Below are 20,720 nucleotides of genomic sequence, written 5' to 3' on the forward strand. Positions count from 1 at the left end.
TATGGAGCCGTCACCAACGCTTCTCCACGATCTCCACAGCAAAGTCTCCCTCAGCCTAACCGTTGAGATCTGGCCAGGGTCCAGGGTTCGAGCCTTCGCACCGACCAGCAGGACGGATGCATCTGATATCCATGTCTGGAGAGGCTTATCTGCCCTGGAGACTCTTCTTGTCTATCTGAGACTCCTCTTCGGAGCCTCGCCCGCTTCACGGCTCAGCTACGGAGACTCGCATGTATGTCATGTCTGAACAGATTATCATCTCTGATCTCTCGAAACAGCTGCCCATGAGACTCTGCAGCATCCCCTGCAGAACCAGTCTCAAAATGTTCAAAGACCATACGGAGCTGCAGAATTACCGGAAGTGCTGCAACAAGGCTCATTCCCAGCAATTGTGCAGCCCAGCACTCTTGTCTGTGAAGATTATGTGATTGCTCAGTCCCGCTGTTTGACAATTAACAAATACGTGTTTTTATGCTAACTGACATGTTATCATCCAAACCCATATCTTACATACCTAATTCCATGCAAGAGTGGTGTATTATCGCGAAGGTTGCCATCCAGTCTCCCTACCCTCCAATTTACAAGTCCTTTTTGACATCCTAGCGACTATGCACCTCCTTCAGAGCTTTCCTCTGTGTTCCAAAAGCTCCCAAAAATCCTTTGGTCTGTGCAACCCAACAGAATCGCGGTTGCGGCACTGATTGCTCCCATTACCGTTACCGTGGTCGCCCATCCGGCCGTCTCTACGAGGCCCCCTGAAATCAAGGGTCCGATCATCTGGCCACTGGCATACGTGATGTTGAACAACGCGTAGGCCTGTGCAGTTCCCCCTCCCTCTCCAAAGATACCGGGCTGCTCCTTCTCCTTGTCCTCGACGACCGCGCCCACCTCGACCATGACCGAGACAACCTGAGTTACTAAGGAGAGACCAGCTATCGTGAGCGAAGCAAAGAGCAAGATTTCATGACCGATCGAACCGCTAGTGACCAGTCGAAGGAGAATGAAGCCAGGGACACTCCCCACGAACCCTAGGAATGAAGGTATGCGGGGACCATAGCTATCGATAGCTTGTCCTGCTGGCAGTCAGTGGATTGTCGCGAGCATAATCTCTCGAACTAGGCGTCATACCAATGATGGGAGAAAGGAAGGACGGTATGAACAATGGGAGAAAGCATAGTCCGACTCCCAGGGGACCATAATGGAAGGTTCTCATCAGGAATAATGGTAGGATCTGGTATTATATGACAATTGTCAGCATGTTTCCAGCCATGGTCATGACTTATTGAGAGAAGCGTACAGTTTCAAAAGAGTTCATGGATACTGCATTGCAGACGCTTGCTGCCAGAACCACAAGCATCTTTGGGGATCCAACCAGTCTCACTATGGGCGGTATGATGAGGTGCCGCTTGGAAGGTGTAGGCTCTACAGGTTCTTCATTCTCTCGGTTCTGTGCCGACTCTGCAGAAGGACGTTCTGGTTCACTGTCCGATGGTATGGATTGACCAGTCTGCTGCTCAGTGTCTGCTTGATAATTTGCTGCATCTCCTCCCCGCGAGCCGTCCAACAACAGCTCCGTCTCGTTGTTATTCTCCACTGCCTTCCCCTTGGCACCGGCTCTCCGTTCAATCATCAGCAGTCGGAGAAAAATGTCCACACCTATGATTGCTATGGCTATCGCGAATACTGCGTGGTAGCCTGCTCGATCAAGTCTATCATGGAGCACAACTTAGTATTGGGATCGAATGCTTTCGATGTTTTAGGCCAGGTCCATCACTTACATCACGCCTCCCAACGATGGCCCCAACACGGTTCCCATGGTCGCAGCCATAGAGACATATCCCATTGCGACACCGGCTTGTTCCTTTCCCATGGTATCCACGATAAGCGCCGTGCCTACTGTCCACACGGCAGCGCCCGATACTCCTTGCAGGATTCGTGCAACGAATAAATAGTATGGAGTCCTCGCGATCCAGAACATAATCGTTGATCCAGCGAGGGCGATAAGGCCGAGTATGAATGGGAGCTTTCGTGAGCTACCTTGGTCGGCAAAGTAGCCGAACATCGCTGCATCATGGTCAGGTTGCATTTTTCGGACATCGATGTCCCTTAAGAAGTTGGAGCATCACTCACGAGCACTGATTAATGTCGCACCGCCGAAGGCTGCGAGGAGAATGGATATCCATGTTTGCACTGCAGTAACAGTCAGTTACAGAGGGTCGAATGCTTCATGTTTCCTTTTCTCACATTGATCGTCCGGTAGGTGAGCTCGTGTCCTTAGGACAACCGGCAGGATGGGGATGATCTAGCGAGACCGTTCGAATCAGTACGGTGTCCTCAATTCGAGATAGCTGATCATGTGGAACGGAGCTCGTACGCAGCCATATATAAAGATATCCTATTCGATTGCTTCAGTATTGGCTAGCTTGGTAGAGGCAGTTCGTCCCCCGTTGCTCCACTTACTGTGAAGACTGCGATTGCGATAACTGCAATGATAAAGCCTCTCGACGAGCGAAAATCGTCGCCCCATGGCTTGGAGCCTTCGGTTCCTCCCTTGAAGAAATCGGCCATAATCCTGACCAGGAAGGTTTGGTCTGCTGCTCAGGATTCTTGAACTATACAAAGAGTCATGCAGATAGGCTCCCCATGATGGTCAACGCTAGAATCAATACATGTCCTTCACACAGTAGTGCCCTATACCATGACAGAACAGCAGCGTCACGTCTTCCATGCGTTTCGACGCGGGGACGGAGATAAGAAAAGATATTAGGCCATCGAGTCGCCGTCTGCGGACCAGGTGGATCCGCCTGCAGATCAGATCGGCCGCCTGAACCTTTACGAACCCTGCCTGCAGTCCAGTGGCGCGTCGCGCAGTCTGGCATGATGTTACCACCCACACGGCCGCCTCGGACTCGAAGAGTAGAGGGCTTGCATGGTTTCATTGGGCATTTTGTTTTTCGATCCCGTGCTCTGTTTTGGTCCTTTTTGATATGACAGCCACCCCCCTTGCGCTCACGATCCGCGTGATTTGTGACGTGAAATTCTGATCAAATCATGGATGGCTGACCACTACTCTTTGGCAGGCTGCAGCTAACAAGCTTAAGAATAACAGGTTACGGTGTGGGTTTTTTTCGGTCCTTTTTAAGCCCCTCCTTGCTCTCATACTTAGATATATTTAACCGCCTCGACTTGTGACTTTACATCCTCCGTACTGTACATTGTAGGGAAGAGCATCACTACGAAGAAATACCTCTCACAACCAGCAAGAGCTGCATATAACATGTCCTGACGTCACTGATATTTATACTCAATCATACGCAGTAGCATCTATCGGGCAATTTGAGACAAGGCTGGCAAACCGCCACTGTAAATCTGAAAAATATGACCGAAAGGAAACCAAAAATGGGAAACCCTCAGCACAGATTATTGCGCCCCCCTCCCCCTGGGTTCCAGCCCTTCAGCTATTCAGTCCTTCAGCTCAGCTGCGCCCGCTGCGCCCCTTCTTCTGCAATAACAAGCTAGAACAGTATAGCATAGATTGGAACGCGACCGCTTTGCCACGGTGGGTTTGGCTTGGGAAGGCTTATTAACAGGTACATCAAATATGCATAATGCAGGCGATGAATAGGGATTAAATTAATAAATACATTTGAAAAATTGAAGCTTTGGATTGGACTCGACAAGTCACGATTCCATCGCGTTGAATATTTATCTTTTTGCGCTGTCTTCCTACTTCAAAAACCTCCATGATGCGATGACAATGAAATGTACTGTGTATGCCCGGGTGGCTGCATGATGCGCCTATCAAATAAGATCTCCTGCACATCAAACTGTCCGTAACAAAATAGCATACAAGCAAACAAACAACTGTGACCTGTCTTATCTCCAGTCTCGAGTCTACAGGTTCTCGCGAATCTGATGATCGATCCGACGATCTACTAACATATCGGGACGGGTATCGGAATCCCGTCTTTACTTAGTAGTAATTGGTCGATTTAGTACGGGGTAATACTGTGTAGATACTAAAATTGGACCTATCCGATTCCGATGAGCGGGCGGTCACCCGTCTGCTACGGGGCAGTGTCCGTAGGGCTACCTACTTGACAGGTCAATGCATGCATATAATACAACGCCACATGTACGTAGGGTCTATCATCTGTAGATGATAGGTCTATTATTTCATCACATAGGAAGAATCGGATCTGTTCGCTGCTTTGGTGCAGTACTGGTAGTGGAGAGGGAAAGTTGGAATATATAGTGTCGTATTGTCTCCAGTATCCGAATTTCTTTAGCCTGCTCAATACTCCTCGACTTCAATTCAATCGCCTCCTGCAATGTACCTAGTCGGACCAGTTATTCGACACCTCAATAAAGGAAGCCACCAGCGGCATATGCAGGTGTGATACGTGCACACACGGTACAGTGCTTACATCAGTCTTACTCCTAGTACGCAGCATTGACAGACTGCGGCAAGATATACAAGGAACGAAGCTGAAAAAAGATAAGAAAAAAAAGGTTGCATGATTTTCGTAATACCCACGCTCGTTCTATCGACTCTTCTTTGCTCAGTTCAGTCATAAGGGAAAGGAAAATAGGAAAAACAGAAACTACGACACGAAGCACAACGACAAAAACACACATTTTGAGATAGCGGCTTAAGTCCGATACTCACAAGTGTGGGAGAGACTTGACAGGATTGACACAAGATATGGATGGGCATGAGGGGAAGGAGAGAAAAGAAATAGAGAGGTGACAATTTTGACAGGAAGAAAAACGAACAGCTGCTTCTTCGCTTCAATCTCTTCCTTTCTCTCCCCCCCACACCCTCCCACAATCTTATATCGACAGGCTGTCTAGTCAAATAGAAAGGAAAGGGAAAATGGCTCCGTTAGAACATCATCAACAACAATGACAGACTCCACACTCCATCCCCCAATCCCGACAAGACAGACAGTGAGAGGGAGAATAAGTGACATAACAGACAGGCCCTATATACGGGAACGTGCAGAGAGAAAAAGAGAGAACGCCAGGGATCTTTCTTTCAGCTCTTCACAATACATCTTCAGCATCTGACCATAATGGTCGTAGATGTATGATAGATGACCCGCATATGGGAACACAGTAGGTAATGGGAATAAGAAAAGGCGTAACAAACTTTTTGAAGGGGTTGACAATGACAGACGGGCATTAAGATGCGACAGGGAACTAACCCGAGCAGATAAACATCATGAACCAAGAAGAGGGGCGGAGATGGAGAGGCGAGGAGGATGATCTAAAGATGAGCCAAAACAGCCACCGGGATAGCCAAAAACAGCTGTCTCCGGAGAGACCTCTGTGAGTCATAAAAAGGATTGCTCTTGGGACAGTCTGGTGTAAGGAAGGAAAGCTTGTTCTCTGAAACAGCATTTCCGAAAAGATCATTGGCCGAATTCAGGCTTCGATCCTACAATGAGACCGAATACAAAAGCCCTAGGACTCGAACTTCTGAAAGGAAAGTGAGAATAAGCATCCCCTAGACTCCCACCGCGCCGGAAATAGCGCGATGTTTTGAACCCGGCTGGCTGGGTCAAATGGGTATTAGTACATCTACGCGAATCCACGACCCGACTGTCCTCGGCGGTTGTTGCGCTGCTTGCTGCTGACCGTGCTCCAACCTTCCTCGTCCTCAGCAGCAGCCTCTGCGGGCTGAGCGGGTCCGCTCCTCCAGTTTCCATTCACCTTGCTCGGTGGCAGGTTGGATGGCGTCTCCTTCGGGGCTGCGGTCTCAGCTGCACCCGATTCTTCAGCTTGGTCTTCCGGCTCATGGTCAGCGGTCATGCCATTCTCGTCCTCGCCGGCCCGCCGGAGGATCTCGAAATTCTTGCCGCCCTGAGGAGTCTCTGCGCCATCCTTCGAACCGTTCGTATCCGCCACCGATTTCTCAGCCTTGGCCTGCTCCTTCGCGAGTCGCTGTTTCTCGGCCTTTTCAGCTTTTGCTCTCTCCTCGGCCTCCCTCTTTTGACGCTCACGCTTCTCCTCGATCTCTCTCTCTCTAGCAGCGGTGTCGATCGGGCGTGCGGCACCAAATGGGCTTGCTCTGGCATCCGCTGGGCGAGGCGAAGGAGCTGCAGGCTCTGCGTCGGAAACGGTTCTCTTCTGCAGGTTCAACTTGGGTCTCACAGCCGGTGCGGGAGCAGCGGCAGGTGCAGGTTCCTTCGCAGCTGGTGGGTCAGGGCGCATTCTCGCCCTCCACTGGTTGTCGAGTTCGGCTGCAGTAGGAGCACGCTCCTGGAAGTCGCGTCGTGGAGGCCTTGATCCATCCTGGGAACGTCCTTCGCCCCAAGCGGGAGAGCTTCGCCTGAATCCTGGTCCCTCGTTGCTTCGAGGACGACCGCCTTCTCTGACTGGCCCGCCAACCGGGGACAGGGGGCCTTTCCGTTCCCAGTTGTTCAGGTCTCTGACTTTTCCATCTCGTCCCATACGCTCACTTCCAGCGTCCGACACATTGTCGAAGTTCCGCCCAAAACCGCTAGGACGATCAGACACGCGGCGCGTAGGAAGATCTGGGAGAGGGCCCTTGCGGGTCCAATCGCTGAAGTCCCTGGTCGGTTGAGGGTCCTTGGCTATATAGACAGTCAACGAACAAGTTCCTCAAGTAGGTTCAGGGAGGATTGCATACGTGGCTCTGCAATGCTGACCCTGATCGCTCTTCCCTGGAGAGTCGCACCAGAGTACGTGAGGGCCTTCTTGAGCCCGTCCACAGTGGCAAACTCGACATATCCGAAGCCCTTGGGGGTTCTGGTCAATTTGTCCTCCACGATACGCACATTTGTCACCTCGCAGTCGGCGAACAGGTCGGAGATATCTCCGGAAGTCGCATCGAAGGACAGGTTCCCGATATGCGCGGTGTACGGCGGACGAGTTGGAAGGGGAAGCTCCTCTCTGGCATATCCACGGTCGCGATCTTTTCAAAGTCAGTATCAAACGACATGCGCCTCACCAGGGGAAGTCCGGGTTCGTACCGAAACTGGGGGCGGCGGGAGCGGTGCCGTACGTACGGCGCTCAGTCGTAGAGTAGCTAGTTTGGGGCTGGGGCGCTGTTGGTCGTTAGACACGGCGATCAGGGTCGATGGGAGGTACCGCGGGAGAAAGGGAAATGGTTGGAAGCAGGCATACCGGCTAGACATAAATTTCATCAGTAACTATCCGAAATCTAGACGGGGAGCACGTGCGACTTACAAGGCAAGGGCATGTCTTCCATCTCATCGGCCCACGAGCCAAAGTCTGCACCAAGTCAGCGACTGGCCGCCTGATAGAGATCTCACGCCACCTACTCTCGTCGGCCAAGAAGGTCCCTATGGACATCTTCTGGGCTTTTTGTTTTGGCGCTGGATGAGAGACATGTCAGCATGATGCATCTTCACGGCGTCTGGCATGGAGCGAATGGCAGTGCGGGGGATTGAAGGGGATCAGTAGACGAACCCATGATTGCGGTGGTCGAACAGGAAACGCGCCAAGGGACTTGTGCGCGTCTCTCTCACAGGAAGGGAAGACTGAAAGACCAGAAATCCTTCAGCAGCAGCGACAGAAAGCGTGCGAGTGGTGTCGGCCTGGCTATGTCAGACCGAAAGCGTTGTGGGAATGGTGTGTGCAGCAGTGCTCCGCAGCGAAGAGCAGAGGGGGAAAGTAGGCAAAATGGTCTGGTCGTTGCTCGTGAGGATAATTTTTAGTGATGACGCTAGAAAAGTCAGCCTGAGGTGTGGTGCGGCCCCGAGCCGACGGCAGCCACGGCGCCCTCACCTGGCTTCGAAACCACCCGATCTCTTCGCCCATCACTGCCAGCATGATTATTTTTCTGTCCTTGAGCTGCCTCGAGCACAACACGGCGGAGAGGATGTTGTCTTGCTCTTGATTCTCGCCTCTGCCCGTGTGGGACGCGGCTTGTTCTCCCCTCCCCCAGCGAAAATAAAAAAAGCTGCAGGCGCTAACCCTGACCTGCAGCGCAAAGAAGATCGTGTTCGTCCATTGTCCATTCGTCTCTGCACAGGCTGCGAGGGATGCTTCGTCGCTCGTATCCTTCCCCCTCTACTGGACGGAAGCTGCTGCCTGACTTTTATTGCCTTGAATCTGTCGGACTCGGGGCTTGTTTTGCAATTTTGCCTGGTTCTAACTGCAATTTCTATCTCCAGAACACCAATCATGAACAGAAAAAGGCCTGAATCTAATATTACAGAGCAAGCAGTTCTGCTAGGAGTCTTATGATGCGAAAAACTTTACATATGGACCGGTGCAATGATCATTTTATCATCCAGGACAAAATGCTCCGACATTATTTGATCTGGACTAAATTCTATAACTGCAGCATCGATATTTCTCATCAAACCTTGAAAATAAACTTCGAAGCTGGAATCTTCACAGGACAGGCAACCTGAAACAACGTGCGACACGGGAAAAAGAGTTTCTTCGTTGGAGAACGTATGATACCAATTGCTAACTGCAGCTGGTAACTCCCCGTTTTTTGACGACTGGACCTTTGCACAAGTCTGAAATGACGGCTCAGATATTTCATAATTACCAACTACATGTGACTTTGGAGATCTCAGCAGATATGGTACTTTGCTCTCTGAGTTGGATCAGCGGGGGTACCTCCTTCATGTGCGGCCTTCAGCTGAACTCCAGCTCCTCAAGATTGCCTATTCACCTGGGAAATCGAGCATGGATCGAACATTTCCGCCTGCTCGGAAGAAGTAGGAGTAAGGAGAAGCGTCCACACTTTGCCGCCTTGCATCTTCCACAACCCCGCCAGCGCCGGAAGGTTGCAGACCGCGCATAGCCGCCGAGATATGCTGTGATTAGTAATCCAGGATAAAGTGACGTTGCTCCTCATCATCTACACATGACTCTTTGTGCAGGTAGACACGTGCTATATATTCCATGTTTACAGAGCGGCCAGAAACTAAGACCACATGTTTTCGCTTGTGAGAATGATACGAGGTGGATAGATGGTATGGATTATTACCACATCACCAGGCATCGAATTGTTCGGCTGGTCATCCTCCCAGTGGAGAGCGACCAGGATAAGGGATATTCCCAAACCAAGGAGCCATCAGTGGGCGAACTCCGAATTGATGTACCATTTACAGGCCATGTACATGTAGGAAGGACCAATCGACTTCTTTCCCTAGCACTCCCCCTGAATCCCTGACAAGTACCGACTCGCTTATATAATCAAACGGGTAATTTCGCATCACGTGTCGTGCATGGACATGTTGACAGATGCGAGCCATTCGCGGCGCGGAGTTCCCGAACAGGTGGAGTACCTGAGAACCGTGGAATAAATAGTCATCTTCCTCAATATGGGCGCGATGGATGACCAAAATGAATTCCTCGATCCCAAAATATTAAAATCATCCTTTCAAGTTGGAGCTTTGAATGGTTAGTTTCCCATTTTCTTTCTGTTGATGAGTACCTTAGGTAGCGGAGGAGTGCAAGATCTACAGTCGCCAGTCTTTCTCCATTAGTGTACATCCTATATATGCATAACATTTCTTTTTTTCCCCTATTTATGGATGCTCATTTCTTTTCAGGGACCGCTGGCCTCGTATACGGGGGAGTATCTGGTGTCCTCCGATCACCTCACCCCGTGATCCACTCGATTTCCTGTGGAGTCCATTGGTTTGCGTGCGGAACCTCGTTCTGGTGTAAGTCGCCTGTGGTTTTATGAAGCCATTGACCTTGCTATTGAATTATTACTATCTCTGCAGGGTTGAGAAGCAACATCCTCAAGCTCCATTTCCAAGACCATGCCACCCCCAAAGAGCGTGCCTATACTAGCGCCCTCTCGGGAGGAATCGCAGGCGGGGGAGTGACGAAGCTTATGGGTAAATAAATAATCAAGCAGAATTTCTGGTGGTTGGTCCATGCGCACATCACTAATTATAGAGTGTGAATGAATAGGAGGTCGATTTTTACCTGGGGTCGTTGTCTTCTCGCTTCTGGGATACCTTGGACAGACCTCCTACAACGCGCTTGATAAGTGGCGATTGGAGAACCCGGATATCTCGTCTAAGACGATCGTGCAGCGGATAGCGGACTCGAAATGGGTACCGTTGAGGTCCCTGTCCGACGAAGAGTACAGGCATATGCTGAGCGAAAAGCTGCTGGGCATCGAGGCGGAGATCGCTATTATCGATGAGAAGATCCAGGAACTTGAGAAGTTGAAGGGCTCAAACCAAGCGTCCAGATCCTCCAGCTCTGGAACAAAATAGTGACTAGATCATTTTACCTTTTGTCTTGTCTTGATATTTTTCATTAATGTTCTGAGATCTGAGAGGCGGAAGAAGAATTCAAGGAAATGCACGGCAAAGGGTGTCTGAATACAATTCCGGTTCCGTCTAAGGCTATGCCCCACTGTCATGTCATCATGTTTCTGGAAGCAAATGATCGGATACTGCGGGATCATCAAAACCTTAAGAAGGTATTTGTTGCGGGAATTAAGAAACTCTTGGGCCTTTCAACCACGGAGAATTTATGTAGCTTGTACACTAGTCAAAAATTTTTAACATTTCTTTGTCAAAATCGAATCTTCCATGGTGTTCTTCTGCTACTGTCCTCATCTGGGCTGTCTGCGTAGCGGTACTGTCTTGAACTCCTTTACACTGAAGTTACGTAGGGAGCGGGTACTGGTGATAGTCCGTGTTCATCCCTTCAGGGGCCCAGGGGGGTGGCTCAGAGGAGGAAGGCGGGAACGTGCACGCCATCATGGATACTTTGGTCCTTTCGACACGACAGGCGTCAGCAGCCAGCAGCCAGCAGACAGACGATCTTGCACGTATTCTGTATAGAGCCGTGAAGGCACACGACAGCAGTGTCGACAGTAGTCCAAGGTTGAAACCCGGCGCCGTTGATGCCGGCTTGCCAGTTCCGACCGGCGGATTGGAAGCCGGGCCGAGACGGCGCCGGGGCCTCAACGGACGGGGGACCCTGACTCGTTCTGGAAACGCTTCGGGGGTCTGCGACGCTTGGCCCGCGCTGTCCTTTTGGTTCTGCCCGCAAGCAACGGGTCTGAAGTCACCCTAACCTATCGGCGTCTGGGAAAGTATACCTGCTCTGCGCCGCCACGGCCTTTCCTTACTGTTCACACTGGCTGCTCCTGGAGCGCAGTGAAGGAGCGATACGAAGAATGAAAGATCGACGACAGTTACGGTTATCTGTCCATGCTCCGCAGCCTGGCGCGCAAGCCTGATCCCTCCTCCTGAGAGCCTGACGCACTCCCTTCTCCGGTTCGGACCTTCTGGAGAGTATTGCATAGACAGCTTTTTTTGATGGCATGACAGCAGATGCAGCGAAGACGAGAGTGTTTCCAAACCGCTACGGACAGTCGAGTCGGTTGTGATAACCTCGATGTTCTGTTCGCTATCCGCATTCGATCCGAGAGAGACGATTCCTACCCCCCGGCCGATCGCGACCCAAGATGACATTCTACAGCCCGACCACGGTCCTCGTGGGCGCTCTGCTGCTGTACCTCTTCTCCTTTGTCGTCTTTGCCATTATTCGCATCGGAACAGGAGTTTCAATTCAGAGAATTGGCTACTTCTCCCTACGACGGATCGCATATGCTCCGAAGGACGGGATACAGATTGATCTCCGTGGACTGGGGCTGTCGCTACATAGACCAACTTTCGCACAACCAACATGGATTAGTCTGCGATTGGAGGATCTCAAGGTGACTGTTGACCCTAGTGTCTTGGGGAAGAATGGAAAGGGGAAGAGGAGTAAGCCGGAGGTGTCGGAGTCAGGGAATTCGTCGGAGGATCTGGATGGAAAGAATGCGAGTGGTGCCTCGTCGAAGTCGCGAAGCAAGACGTGGAAAACGTTGACCCAGGTGAAAGATAGAGTTAAGCGTCTTCATCGACAGATACACTGGTTGGCGATGGTTGATGTCATTGCCGTCAACACCACCCTCCAATTTAAAGAAGCTGGATACGTCCAGATCGGGTCGTTTTCCATGGCAGTGGATACTAGGCGCAAGACGGTCGACAGGGGAAAACCTTTCCGTCATAAGAAAGATCCATCCGGTGAACAGAGGCCCGCTGAATGGATGATGAATGTCCGAAATGTCCTCCTCGCTGTGGATGGCCGTGAGCCAATGGAAGTGTTGGACAATATAGGGGTCAACATACATGGCCTGCTCTACAAAGATCTCGATGGACTGAGAGATACATCGGTCGCTGTCAAGGTCGGAAGATTACATGTGCCTTACGACGACTTGATGATGCTGTCTCAGAAAATGAAGAAGCTAAAACAGTCATTCTCGAAAGGCGAAGCGAATGGCACGGATGACGAGAGATCTTTCGCAGATTTTGTGGAGGAATTGGATCGGCCCGGAAGTCGAGACGATGCCATCGTACAGACTATTGCCGAGTCTAAAGAGTTCATGAGCTCTTTGTTGCGCGGTATACAGGAGATTCAGGTCGCGTTGAGTTTCTTCAGGATGTCGCGGTCCCTAGAGTCCCTTTCAGCGGATCAGAAGTCCATGTGTCTCAATGTGGTTACCCATGAGATTGGTGTCGACCTGCACCGGATGGACCCGAAAAGCCCAGCTCACCGCATGTACTTCCGGCGGAATGACATCGCTCATCAGGCGCTCCTGGCTGCGATATCTCTGTCAGTCAGTCTCGATGATAGCTCGGGCGAAACGGATAAGATCCTGTATATCCCCATGGCCACCACGACGATCAAAACGACACTACCGTCTAAGACGCTGAGCTTTTCCGATGAACACGATATTGAGGAACGCAACACTAACGTTCTCTTTGCAAACCTGGTGGTCACTTCTCCCTCTATTGATCTAGAGCCACAACATGTCTCCCGTCTTCTGGGTGTGGCGCAGTCAAGAGCGTCTTCGCGGGTTAAGAGACGAGGTAAGGGTCGTCTTTTCTCACGCTTGCTGCCCAAAGCAAATATTAAACTCTCGATCCACGAGCCCGTCTTACGATTTATTCTCCCAATATCGGAGGACTCGAATGCTGAACCCGACGAATACAACCTTCTCATCTCTTCCGTCTCGTCGATGTCACTAGACATCGAGGCCGCTCATTCGACAGAGGGTAAAGATCATTACGGTCTTTCCTCCATGTACCGCATTGCATCTCATCAGTTATATTACCAAACCCCTGCCGGTGTTAAGTACAATCTGTTGAAAACAGAGACTATGGAAGCCCAGATTCATTTGAATGCTTCTCCGGAAGTGTGTCTTATTGCTTCAGGGAATCTGAACTCATGCTCCATTCACATGGTCAACACTGACGTGATTCGTGGCATTCGGCAAGTCGTGGAGCAGTTCAGAAAACACGTACGGCCGAAAAGGCTGTCGATGTCCCTTGAAGAACACAAACCGAGCGTCCTTAGACGCCTACCGCCATGGCTACTCAGGTTTCAGTTTGAAGCTTCGGACATTAGTATCGAAGTTGCTGGAGTTGACCCCGGCGTTTCCAAAATTACCCGCGGAGTGGCGCTGCAGCTTCAGTCTTGGAAGGCAGACTATAGAGCCCAGAAACCAGAGCCAACCAGACAGGTCGTGCGACGACGCACTCCAAGTCATTCTACCGTGGGAGAGGATTTGTCTTTTCGGTTTCCTCCGACGTCGCCTCCTAAAAAATCTCATCAGGGTCTTGCAGATGGTAGACGGTTGGCACTTCATGTGCGTGGGCTAGAAGGCTTCGCTATAGAATCAGAAGACTATATGGAGCCTGAGTCTTTCTTTTCACTTCCTCGGTTTGAAGTCGCGCTGAGCACGCAGAGCGATCTCCAAGGGCCAATATTCCATATAAACTCTGTTATCAAAGGGGTCTATCTGCATTTCTCTCTTTACCGCTATTACTCCCTTGGAATTGCAATGACTGTGCTGCAGGACGCTTTTATGCGGTCTCCTCCGGGGGAAAGAAGACAATCTGTCAGCGACGCCAAACTCAGAGGCCTCACTGGCTCTCCACTCCAAGGCCGTCGTGCGCCTCCATCAAAGACGGAACTTATCACGGTGGACGTCAGAGCAACTATCATCCAGGTTAAGGCACAACTGCCTACGGATCCTCCGATGATGCTCCAAATTTATGGTTTGGCGGCCGGCCGTCACCGTTGGTCTGGCCCGTTCGTAAGATGTCATCTAGTTCGCCTGCATGCCGAAGCTCCCAAACTCAAAGGTGTTTGGGCAAGGGTCGTTAGCATGAATAATGTAAGACTCGACTTACGCGAAATCAAGCGACAACAGGCCAGCGGTCTTGTCGAGGAGAGATCGATTGACGTTTGGACTGATTTCATCCGGATTGGCGTTCCTCATCACATGATTATGCATCACATCTTCGACAACATCGTCAACACTGCCAAGGCCCTTCAGCAGCTCAATCATCGGTTCAAGACGCGCAGCAATGAATACGTCTTGGAGAAACATCCTGAAGCGCCCAAGAAGGTCCCCAAAGTGGCACTGCGCAGCAGAGCATTGTTATTTGAATTGGAAGATGATGCCTTCGAATGGAAGCTGAGTTCCATATATCGTGCTGGACTTGTTGAGCAGAGGCAGCGCCTTGCCCGAGAGGAGGCTTTCCGCTTGAAGGCTCAGAAGATAAAAGAGGCCGATCAACGTCGGGCTCCCTCTCGGTTCCGGGCGCAGTCGAGCCATCCTCATCCTCATTCTGGCCGCAAGAGTGAGGACAAGGCCGAGAGGCGGAGGAGCCAAAGTGCAGATCGGCGGCCGAGACGCGGATCCTCCGAGTCGCGCGGCAGACGAGGGAGAAAGTATCGTTACGACACGGAGGGCTCATCTTGTCTTTCGTCAAATGCCAAAATTTCGGAGCAAGAAGCCTGGTACCGACTGCAGGAGCATAATGCTCGAAGTTGGAAGGCCAAGATCGACGCTGCCCTGCGATTCCAGGACAGCTCAATGAAGGAGATCAGAAATCTGTTCTCTGGCGCGGACGAACCTCCTGAAGACGTAGAAGACGATGAGCCAGTTCTGTCCATTCCGAACAGACCGGGTCTAATGTCGGCTCTTATCAGCGATGTGTATCTTGTGCTCGATAAGCCGACATTCCCTCTAAGTGATTACGCTCAATACCTTCACGCGATCGGGAAGGGAATGCCCCTGGATATGAAGTACTCATTGCTGATCCCGATGAGTATCCAATTGGAGATGGGTGAGGCTCGAGTCAATCTTAGAGATTACCCTCTGGATCTCTTGCATATCCCAGCTCTTCGCCCTGGTCAATCCCCCAGGTTACCGAGTTGGTCTCTGCGGACCAATTTCGTGATTGCTGAAGAGCTGCGTGATGAGAGATCCGTAAGACACGTTCGGGTAGAGGTTACACCCCCTAGTCAGCTGCCGGATGGATCCACGAACTCTGCATTCGCAATCGATGTCAGGCGGACTGTTTCACCGGTCAAGACATACTGCGATCCGGTGTTTGAGATAAACACGAGCCTTCCAACGAGTATATCCTGGGGCATGTCGTACCAGCCGGTCATACAAGATATGATGAAGATCATTGAAGGATTTACGAAGCCCGAGATTGATCCTTCCGAGAAAGTCGGCTTTTGGGACAAGATACGACTTAGCTTCCATTCGCGCATTAACGTGTTCTGGAAAGGCGATGGCGATGTCCATCTGCGGTTGAAAGGTGTGACGATTCTTCTTTTCCTTGGTGTGTACCTGCTAAATGCGTTACAGGGTCTCGTGATCCCTATGTCGTTACTGGCTTCGGTGCTGGTTTCGTGATGTGCTGGCGCAAAGACGTCAAGTTGGGAATCCATACGAGTGATGATCCACGCGAGTTTATGAGCGTCAGTAGTGGAGAATACGTGCTGGCTATTCCGGATTACAGTCACGAAGCACGCTACACTTTTGAATCACCGCTAGACGACTCGGAAAGCTCTTCGACTGATAGTGATACGAGGAACACCGCCTTGTTCAAGAAGGTTGTGACGAAACTCTCTGGCAATGTGCGATGGCTCGCGGGCCTGGTCTTTGAGCGAGATGTCGATGGTACTCGGTCGTCCGACTTTAGGCCACACTATGATATTGTCCTCCGGAATCCGAAATACATCGACCCGTCTGAGGCAAATGTATTGCTCTCCCGATCCAACCATGCGGTTGAAGCTAAACTAATTGTTTTGTAGGACTACGACGCGTTCAGAGGCTTCCGAAGCGACCACATCCACCTGTCTGTTGCGGTTGTCGCGCCAGATAGCAGAGATTGGTCAGTCGATAAGGGTCCGTCATCAGCGAGTTATAACGCGGTTCACCTGACTCCACGGTTCTTTACCCATTTCTTTGACTGGTGGTCGCTGTTCTCCGGTGTGATGTCGCTACCGGTCCGTCAGGGTCCTCTCTGGCCTGGTGTCACGAAGACGGCTAAGAAGTTCGGTCGCCATCTTGCGACGGTTAAGTACAAAGTTCTTTTCGCCCCTTTGTTTATAGCCCACATTTATAAGCACAAAGACCCTGAGGATTACGGGGAGGACGTCGTCACCGCCACTGGCGTGAAGGTCCGCCTTGACAGCTTCAAGCTCGATATTCACCAGAGGCGCGAGCAAATCAGAACCCAGGCCAAAGCGCCCTCGAAGCAGACACAGAGTAGTACAATGCGGATCAACGAGGCTCAGTTGGACTTTCAAGCCGCCGACTTCAGAGCGGTTTCCGCCAGTATCGAGGGGACGAATCCTGAAGACATCCAGAAGAACACTGACGATATCATATCGTCGTTTCAGCAACCGGTTGCATCAGTGGATATATCGCGATTTAACATTCCCGACCGAAACCTTGACTGGATTGACATGGATGACTTCGTCGAACTCGACTGGATACTTCCACAGGAGTCAAATCCGCGAACGCAGATCTTGCCTCTCGCCTTTACACCGCGATTTACCTACTTCCGTCAGACAGATCACGGCGAAGTGGATCCGGATCAGACTGGATACAGTCCTTTCGGACATGAACCAACGCACGAATGTGTCATGTCCCAAGACAATGACCCACGGCGCGTGCAGATGGAATTAGTAAAGGCACGACTTGCTACCCTTGAGGCGCAGATAGAGGAATATGCACGTACTATTGGTGAACAGAATCAGGCCATCGATGAAGAAAGCGAAGATTCCGATGCCATGGCCAAGTACGAACTTCTTCTTCGGCAGGCTGAGTCTCTCGGAAGAAGACACAGTTTCCTCATGGCTGGACTTCGTCGTCTTGAAAGACAACTTTCCGGAGAAGAATCCTTGTCTGATGCCAATCGAGAGAGACCTGATAGTGATACACAATCCCGAATCGGAGACAACAACGAGTCGACCGGTGGTAGCCAGGACCCTGAAATCGACGGACTCTACGCCTCGCCTAATGATGAATTTGCCAGCGATTTCACCAACAGATTCATCATCCACAACATACAGCTGAAGTGGAACAACTCGCTGAGGAACATAATCTTGCGTTACGGTCACCAAGTCAGCCAGAGAAGAGGATTTGTCTATTATATGTCGCGAAGAGCTGTGAAGTTCATTTTAGACATTGTTGAAGAGCAGAATAAATCTAAACGGAGGAATTCCGAACTCTTCAGGGGATCTTCTCCGTCACCCTCCAATGACGAAGGTTCGACACAGCAAGACGATGGCGAAAGCGTTGAGGATCGCATCGAACAGTTGCTTAATGATGCTAAGCGATATGTTGATGCAGACGATCCCGGTTCCCCCGGCTCAGGCGGCAACAAAGACAAAAAGACTCGTCCACTGTCGACTGACTTCACCGAAAACATCGCGCCCGAGTTTACACCCCTGAATAGCTACCATCTCCGGCTCATTGCGCCACAGATCCAGCTTCAGAGCATGAAGAACCAAAAGTCGGTTGCGCTAATCGCCGCTAAAGGAATGCAACTGAAAGTGGTCTCTATTATGGACAAAAATCGCGTATGGGACGATGTCAGTGGTCTGGTACAACGTCGCTTCTCCCTCGAGATGGACGGCGCGCAGTTCTTTGTTGCGACACAAAAGAACTTGATGGCTCATCTTCAGTTCTATGCCGGGAACAAGTACGGCAACCCTCCCGGCTCGGCATGGCCACCGTGGATCTCTATGGAAGCGATGTTCGACTTCGAACTTAATCCATTCGGCTTCTCAAGGATTATCCAGAAAACGTCAGCCAGCTTACGTTATGACAAGTACAACAACTTGCGCCTGAAGTATAACGAGGAAGTGGACAAGGAAGAGCCTAGCGAAGTCCATGCGCATGAAGGGCGGGAGACAAGGATGGATCAGATCTGGGTCGACTTTCCTCATGTCAGGGCGATTTGTGATTCCGATGAGTACTACTCGATGTACATCATCGTTCTTGATCTGTTGCTCTACAGCGAACCTCTGGAGAAGGTGCGAAATGAGCGTTTGGAGAAGATCATGCTTGCTTCCGATTTCAGCGATCTCAGAGGCGCCCCCGAAATGGTGAACAAACTGCAGGAGCATATCCGACAGCTTGAGGAGATCAAGGAACACTTCCAGGTACAAGCCAAATACCTTGACAGAAAGGGCTGGGAGGATCGGATGTCGCTGGAAAGGGATCTGACCAAATGCGAGGACGAGCTGTTCTTCATCATGAAAGCCATCACCACAGCTCAAAGGAGAAACGAAGAACGGTCGACGGCACAGGCAAATGGAATCCTACGTTGGAACATAACCGCGTCCGAAGTGGTTTGGCATCTGATGAAAGATCAATCCGAGCCTCTAGTCGAGTTCCAGCTGAGGAACGCGGCCTACGAGCGCACGGATAATAGCGATGGATCGAACCACAATTTAATGGAGGTCGAACGGTTATATGGCCTGAACTTGCTCCCGAATGCCATATACCCTCAGATGATTGTCCCGTATGTTGAGCAAAGCCGACGCGTGGAAGCACAAGATGATCACATGCTCAAAGTCAAGTGGTACATGCTCGAAGCAGTCGCTGGAATCCCGGTTCTGGATGACTTTGAGGTGACCCTCATCCCACTCAAGATCCAGCTGGAGCGAGAGCTTGGTCAGAAACTCTTCGAATACATCTTCCCAGGTGTTGGGGCGAATGCATTCGAGAACGGAGGCTTCTCGCCGTTTATGATCAGACATATGAAGCCAATGGGCGAAGGAGACTCGGACGAGGAAGACACGCCCGAGTCTGACCAAGCCCAGCAAAGCACCGGTAGCGCTTCGGGAGATGAATCTCAAAACTCAAAGGGACCTGGATCTATCGAGCTGAGATTGCAGCCCACGCTTTCTTTGCCGGACCAAAAGAAGTCGGTACAACGCGCAAACCGGTTGAAGGGCCTTGCCATGACACCTATAAAGGACAGCAATCAGCTCGAGCCACCCGACGATACACGCTCGATACGCCCGGCGACTGCAGGCGGGCCGCTTAAGAAGAAATCCCTCGAGAGTCTACGCGTGTTAGCGAGAACCACGACTGATAAGTCGTTGACAAACGTGTCTGGCGGCAGCAGCAGCGCCGCAAGCGAAGAGAAAGGCAAGAAGTTCACGCTGGGTAAGAACAAGAATGCTAAGGCAGACAAAAATGATGATCTGTCTCAGATGATGTCGCGGGCTTCGAACTACATGACACTTGCCCACGTGAGGATAAACGACGTGGTTCTCTGCTTGAGCTATAAGGGCAGGGGTGAGCGCAACATTGGAGACGTCCACGACTTTGTCTTCCGGTTGCCTGTTCTCGAATACCGGAACAAGACGTGGTCAAACCTTGACCTAGCTCTGCGACTCAAGAAAGATGTTATCAAGGCTCTCATATCACACGCACCTGCCATCCTTGGGAACAAGTTCTCTCATCACAGACCGACGAAGCAACAACAGAAGAAGCTCCGTGAGCTTGCCTCTTCATCTCAAGTTCTTCCAAGTTCAGAATCTGTTCTTAATGTGTCTCTTGCAGACCCGCCTAGAAGTCTCGCAAGTCGAGACTCCAGCAGCGACGTATCTGAGTCGCCGTCACGTCGGTCCTTCAACTCTGGTACATCCCCCCTGGGACGGTCGAATTCGCTTGACTCGAGTATACCTGGCTCCCTTAATCCAAGCATTCGGAGTTTCCAGGAGCCGAGCATTGTCATATCTGACTCGCACTCTGCGAGCGAGATTGACGTGGATGCCGGTTCGGAGGTTCGTCCTGCATAATCAGCTTGGGAGAGGACCTTTGCTAACTGATCTACAGCATAGCCGACTTGGGAGCACCCTTTCCAGACGACCCACCTTAGAACGTCCGTCCACAGCCGGTGCGGACGAAGATGATGAGAAGTGAGTCCATATTCCATCCATCCGAAATGAAGATCAGCCTACTGACTAAGGATGCAATGCAGCCACAGCAGGAAGACCTTCCGCAGCTTTGGCCGGAGGTTCCTTGGCACCCGAAACTAAGCCCTTCCTCCTTTTTTTACGCCTGAATTGATCTCTCGCCACATGCCCTTGCATATGCTTCTGGCTGCTTTTTAGGGAACCCTATAGATAGCATTGTTCTGGCGTTTCTCTCTTTCCAATGTCCTGGCACTTGGGATTTAACGATATACATATATACCGTACATATACATAATTCTGGCGAAAATACCCCCACTGGTGTTGCGCGCGCTTTGCGCTAACCATTCGTTTTTTTTCGTCGCGTCGATATTGCTAATATGGAAGCCTGTTGTCATCTAATTGTCGGATTACTTGCATTGTGTTTTCGTTGTTCGTGGTGCGGCTTC

General features: G+C 51.0%; 6 protein-coding genes across 6 annotated transcripts; 4 read left to right on the forward strand and 2 right to left on the reverse strand.

Annotated features, from left to right (window-relative positions):
• Positions 1-606: 606 nt before the first annotated feature.
• On the reverse strand, positions 607-2,939 carry VTN00DRAFT_3973 (uncharacterized protein; the record flags this gene model as incomplete). Its single annotated transcript, XM_069430349.1, has 8 exons — positions 607-1,073; positions 1,129-1,231; positions 1,298-1,709; positions 1,779-2,064; positions 2,131-2,190; positions 2,245-2,302; positions 2,461-2,594; positions 2,681-2,939. The coding sequence occupies 8 exons, from the start codon at positions 2,937-2,939 to the stop codon at positions 607-609; spliced, it is 1,779 nt and encodes a 592-aa protein (XP_069289494.1).
• A 2,285-nt stretch (positions 2,940-5,224) lies between these two features.
• VTN00DRAFT_3974 (uncharacterized protein) lies at positions 5,225-5,513 on the forward strand (the record flags this gene model as incomplete). Its single annotated transcript, XM_069430350.1, has 2 exons — positions 5,225-5,331; positions 5,414-5,513. 2 exons carry the CDS (start codon positions 5,225-5,227, stop codon positions 5,511-5,513), a joined length of 207 nt encoding a protein of 68 aa, XP_069289495.1.
• Positions 5,514-5,583: 70 nt separating this feature from the next.
• VTN00DRAFT_3975 (uncharacterized protein) lies at positions 5,584-8,807 on the reverse strand (the record flags this gene model as incomplete). Its single annotated transcript, XM_069430351.1, has 6 exons — positions 5,584-6,599; positions 6,656-6,940; positions 6,999-7,073; positions 7,216-7,260; positions 7,311-7,364; positions 8,678-8,807. 6 exons carry the CDS (start codon positions 8,805-8,807, stop codon positions 5,584-5,586), a joined length of 1,605 nt encoding a protein of 534 aa, XP_069289496.1.
• A 525-nt stretch (positions 8,808-9,332) lies between these two features.
• Positions 9,333-10,244, forward strand: VTN00DRAFT_3976 (uncharacterized protein; the record flags this gene model as incomplete). The annotated part of the gene is made up of 4 exons (XM_069430352.1): positions 9,333-9,411; positions 9,564-9,677; positions 9,741-9,857; positions 9,934-10,244. The coding sequence occupies 4 exons, from the start codon at positions 9,333-9,335 to the stop codon at positions 10,242-10,244; spliced, it is 621 nt and encodes a 206-aa protein (XP_069289497.1).
• Positions 10,245-10,737: 493 nt separating this feature from the next.
• On the forward strand, positions 10,738-11,055 carry VTN00DRAFT_3977 (uncharacterized protein; the record flags this gene model as incomplete). The annotated part of the gene is made up of 1 exon (XM_069430353.1): positions 10,738-11,055. One exon carries the CDS (start codon positions 10,738-10,740, stop codon positions 11,053-11,055), a length of 318 nt encoding a protein of 105 aa, XP_069289498.1.
• A 394-nt stretch (positions 11,056-11,449) lies between these two features.
• On the forward strand, positions 11,450-20,397 carry VTN00DRAFT_3978 (uncharacterized protein; the record flags this gene model as incomplete). The annotated part of the gene is made up of 5 exons (XM_069430354.1): positions 11,450-15,647; positions 15,698-16,092; positions 16,147-20,142; positions 20,195-20,277; positions 20,340-20,397. 5 exons carry the CDS (start codon positions 11,450-11,452, stop codon positions 20,395-20,397), a joined length of 8,730 nt encoding a protein of 2,909 aa, XP_069289499.1.
• Between the last annotated feature and the right edge of the window lie 323 nt (positions 20,398-20,720).

The sequence above is a fragment of the Thermoascus crustaceus genome (genome assembly GCF_041956765.1).
Source record: "Thermoascus crustaceus strain CBS 181.67 unplaced genomic scaffold VTN00scaffold_2, whole genome shotgun sequence".
Taxonomy (NCBI): domain Eukaryota; kingdom Fungi; phylum Ascomycota; class Eurotiomycetes; order Eurotiales; family Thermoascaceae; genus Thermoascus; species Thermoascus crustaceus.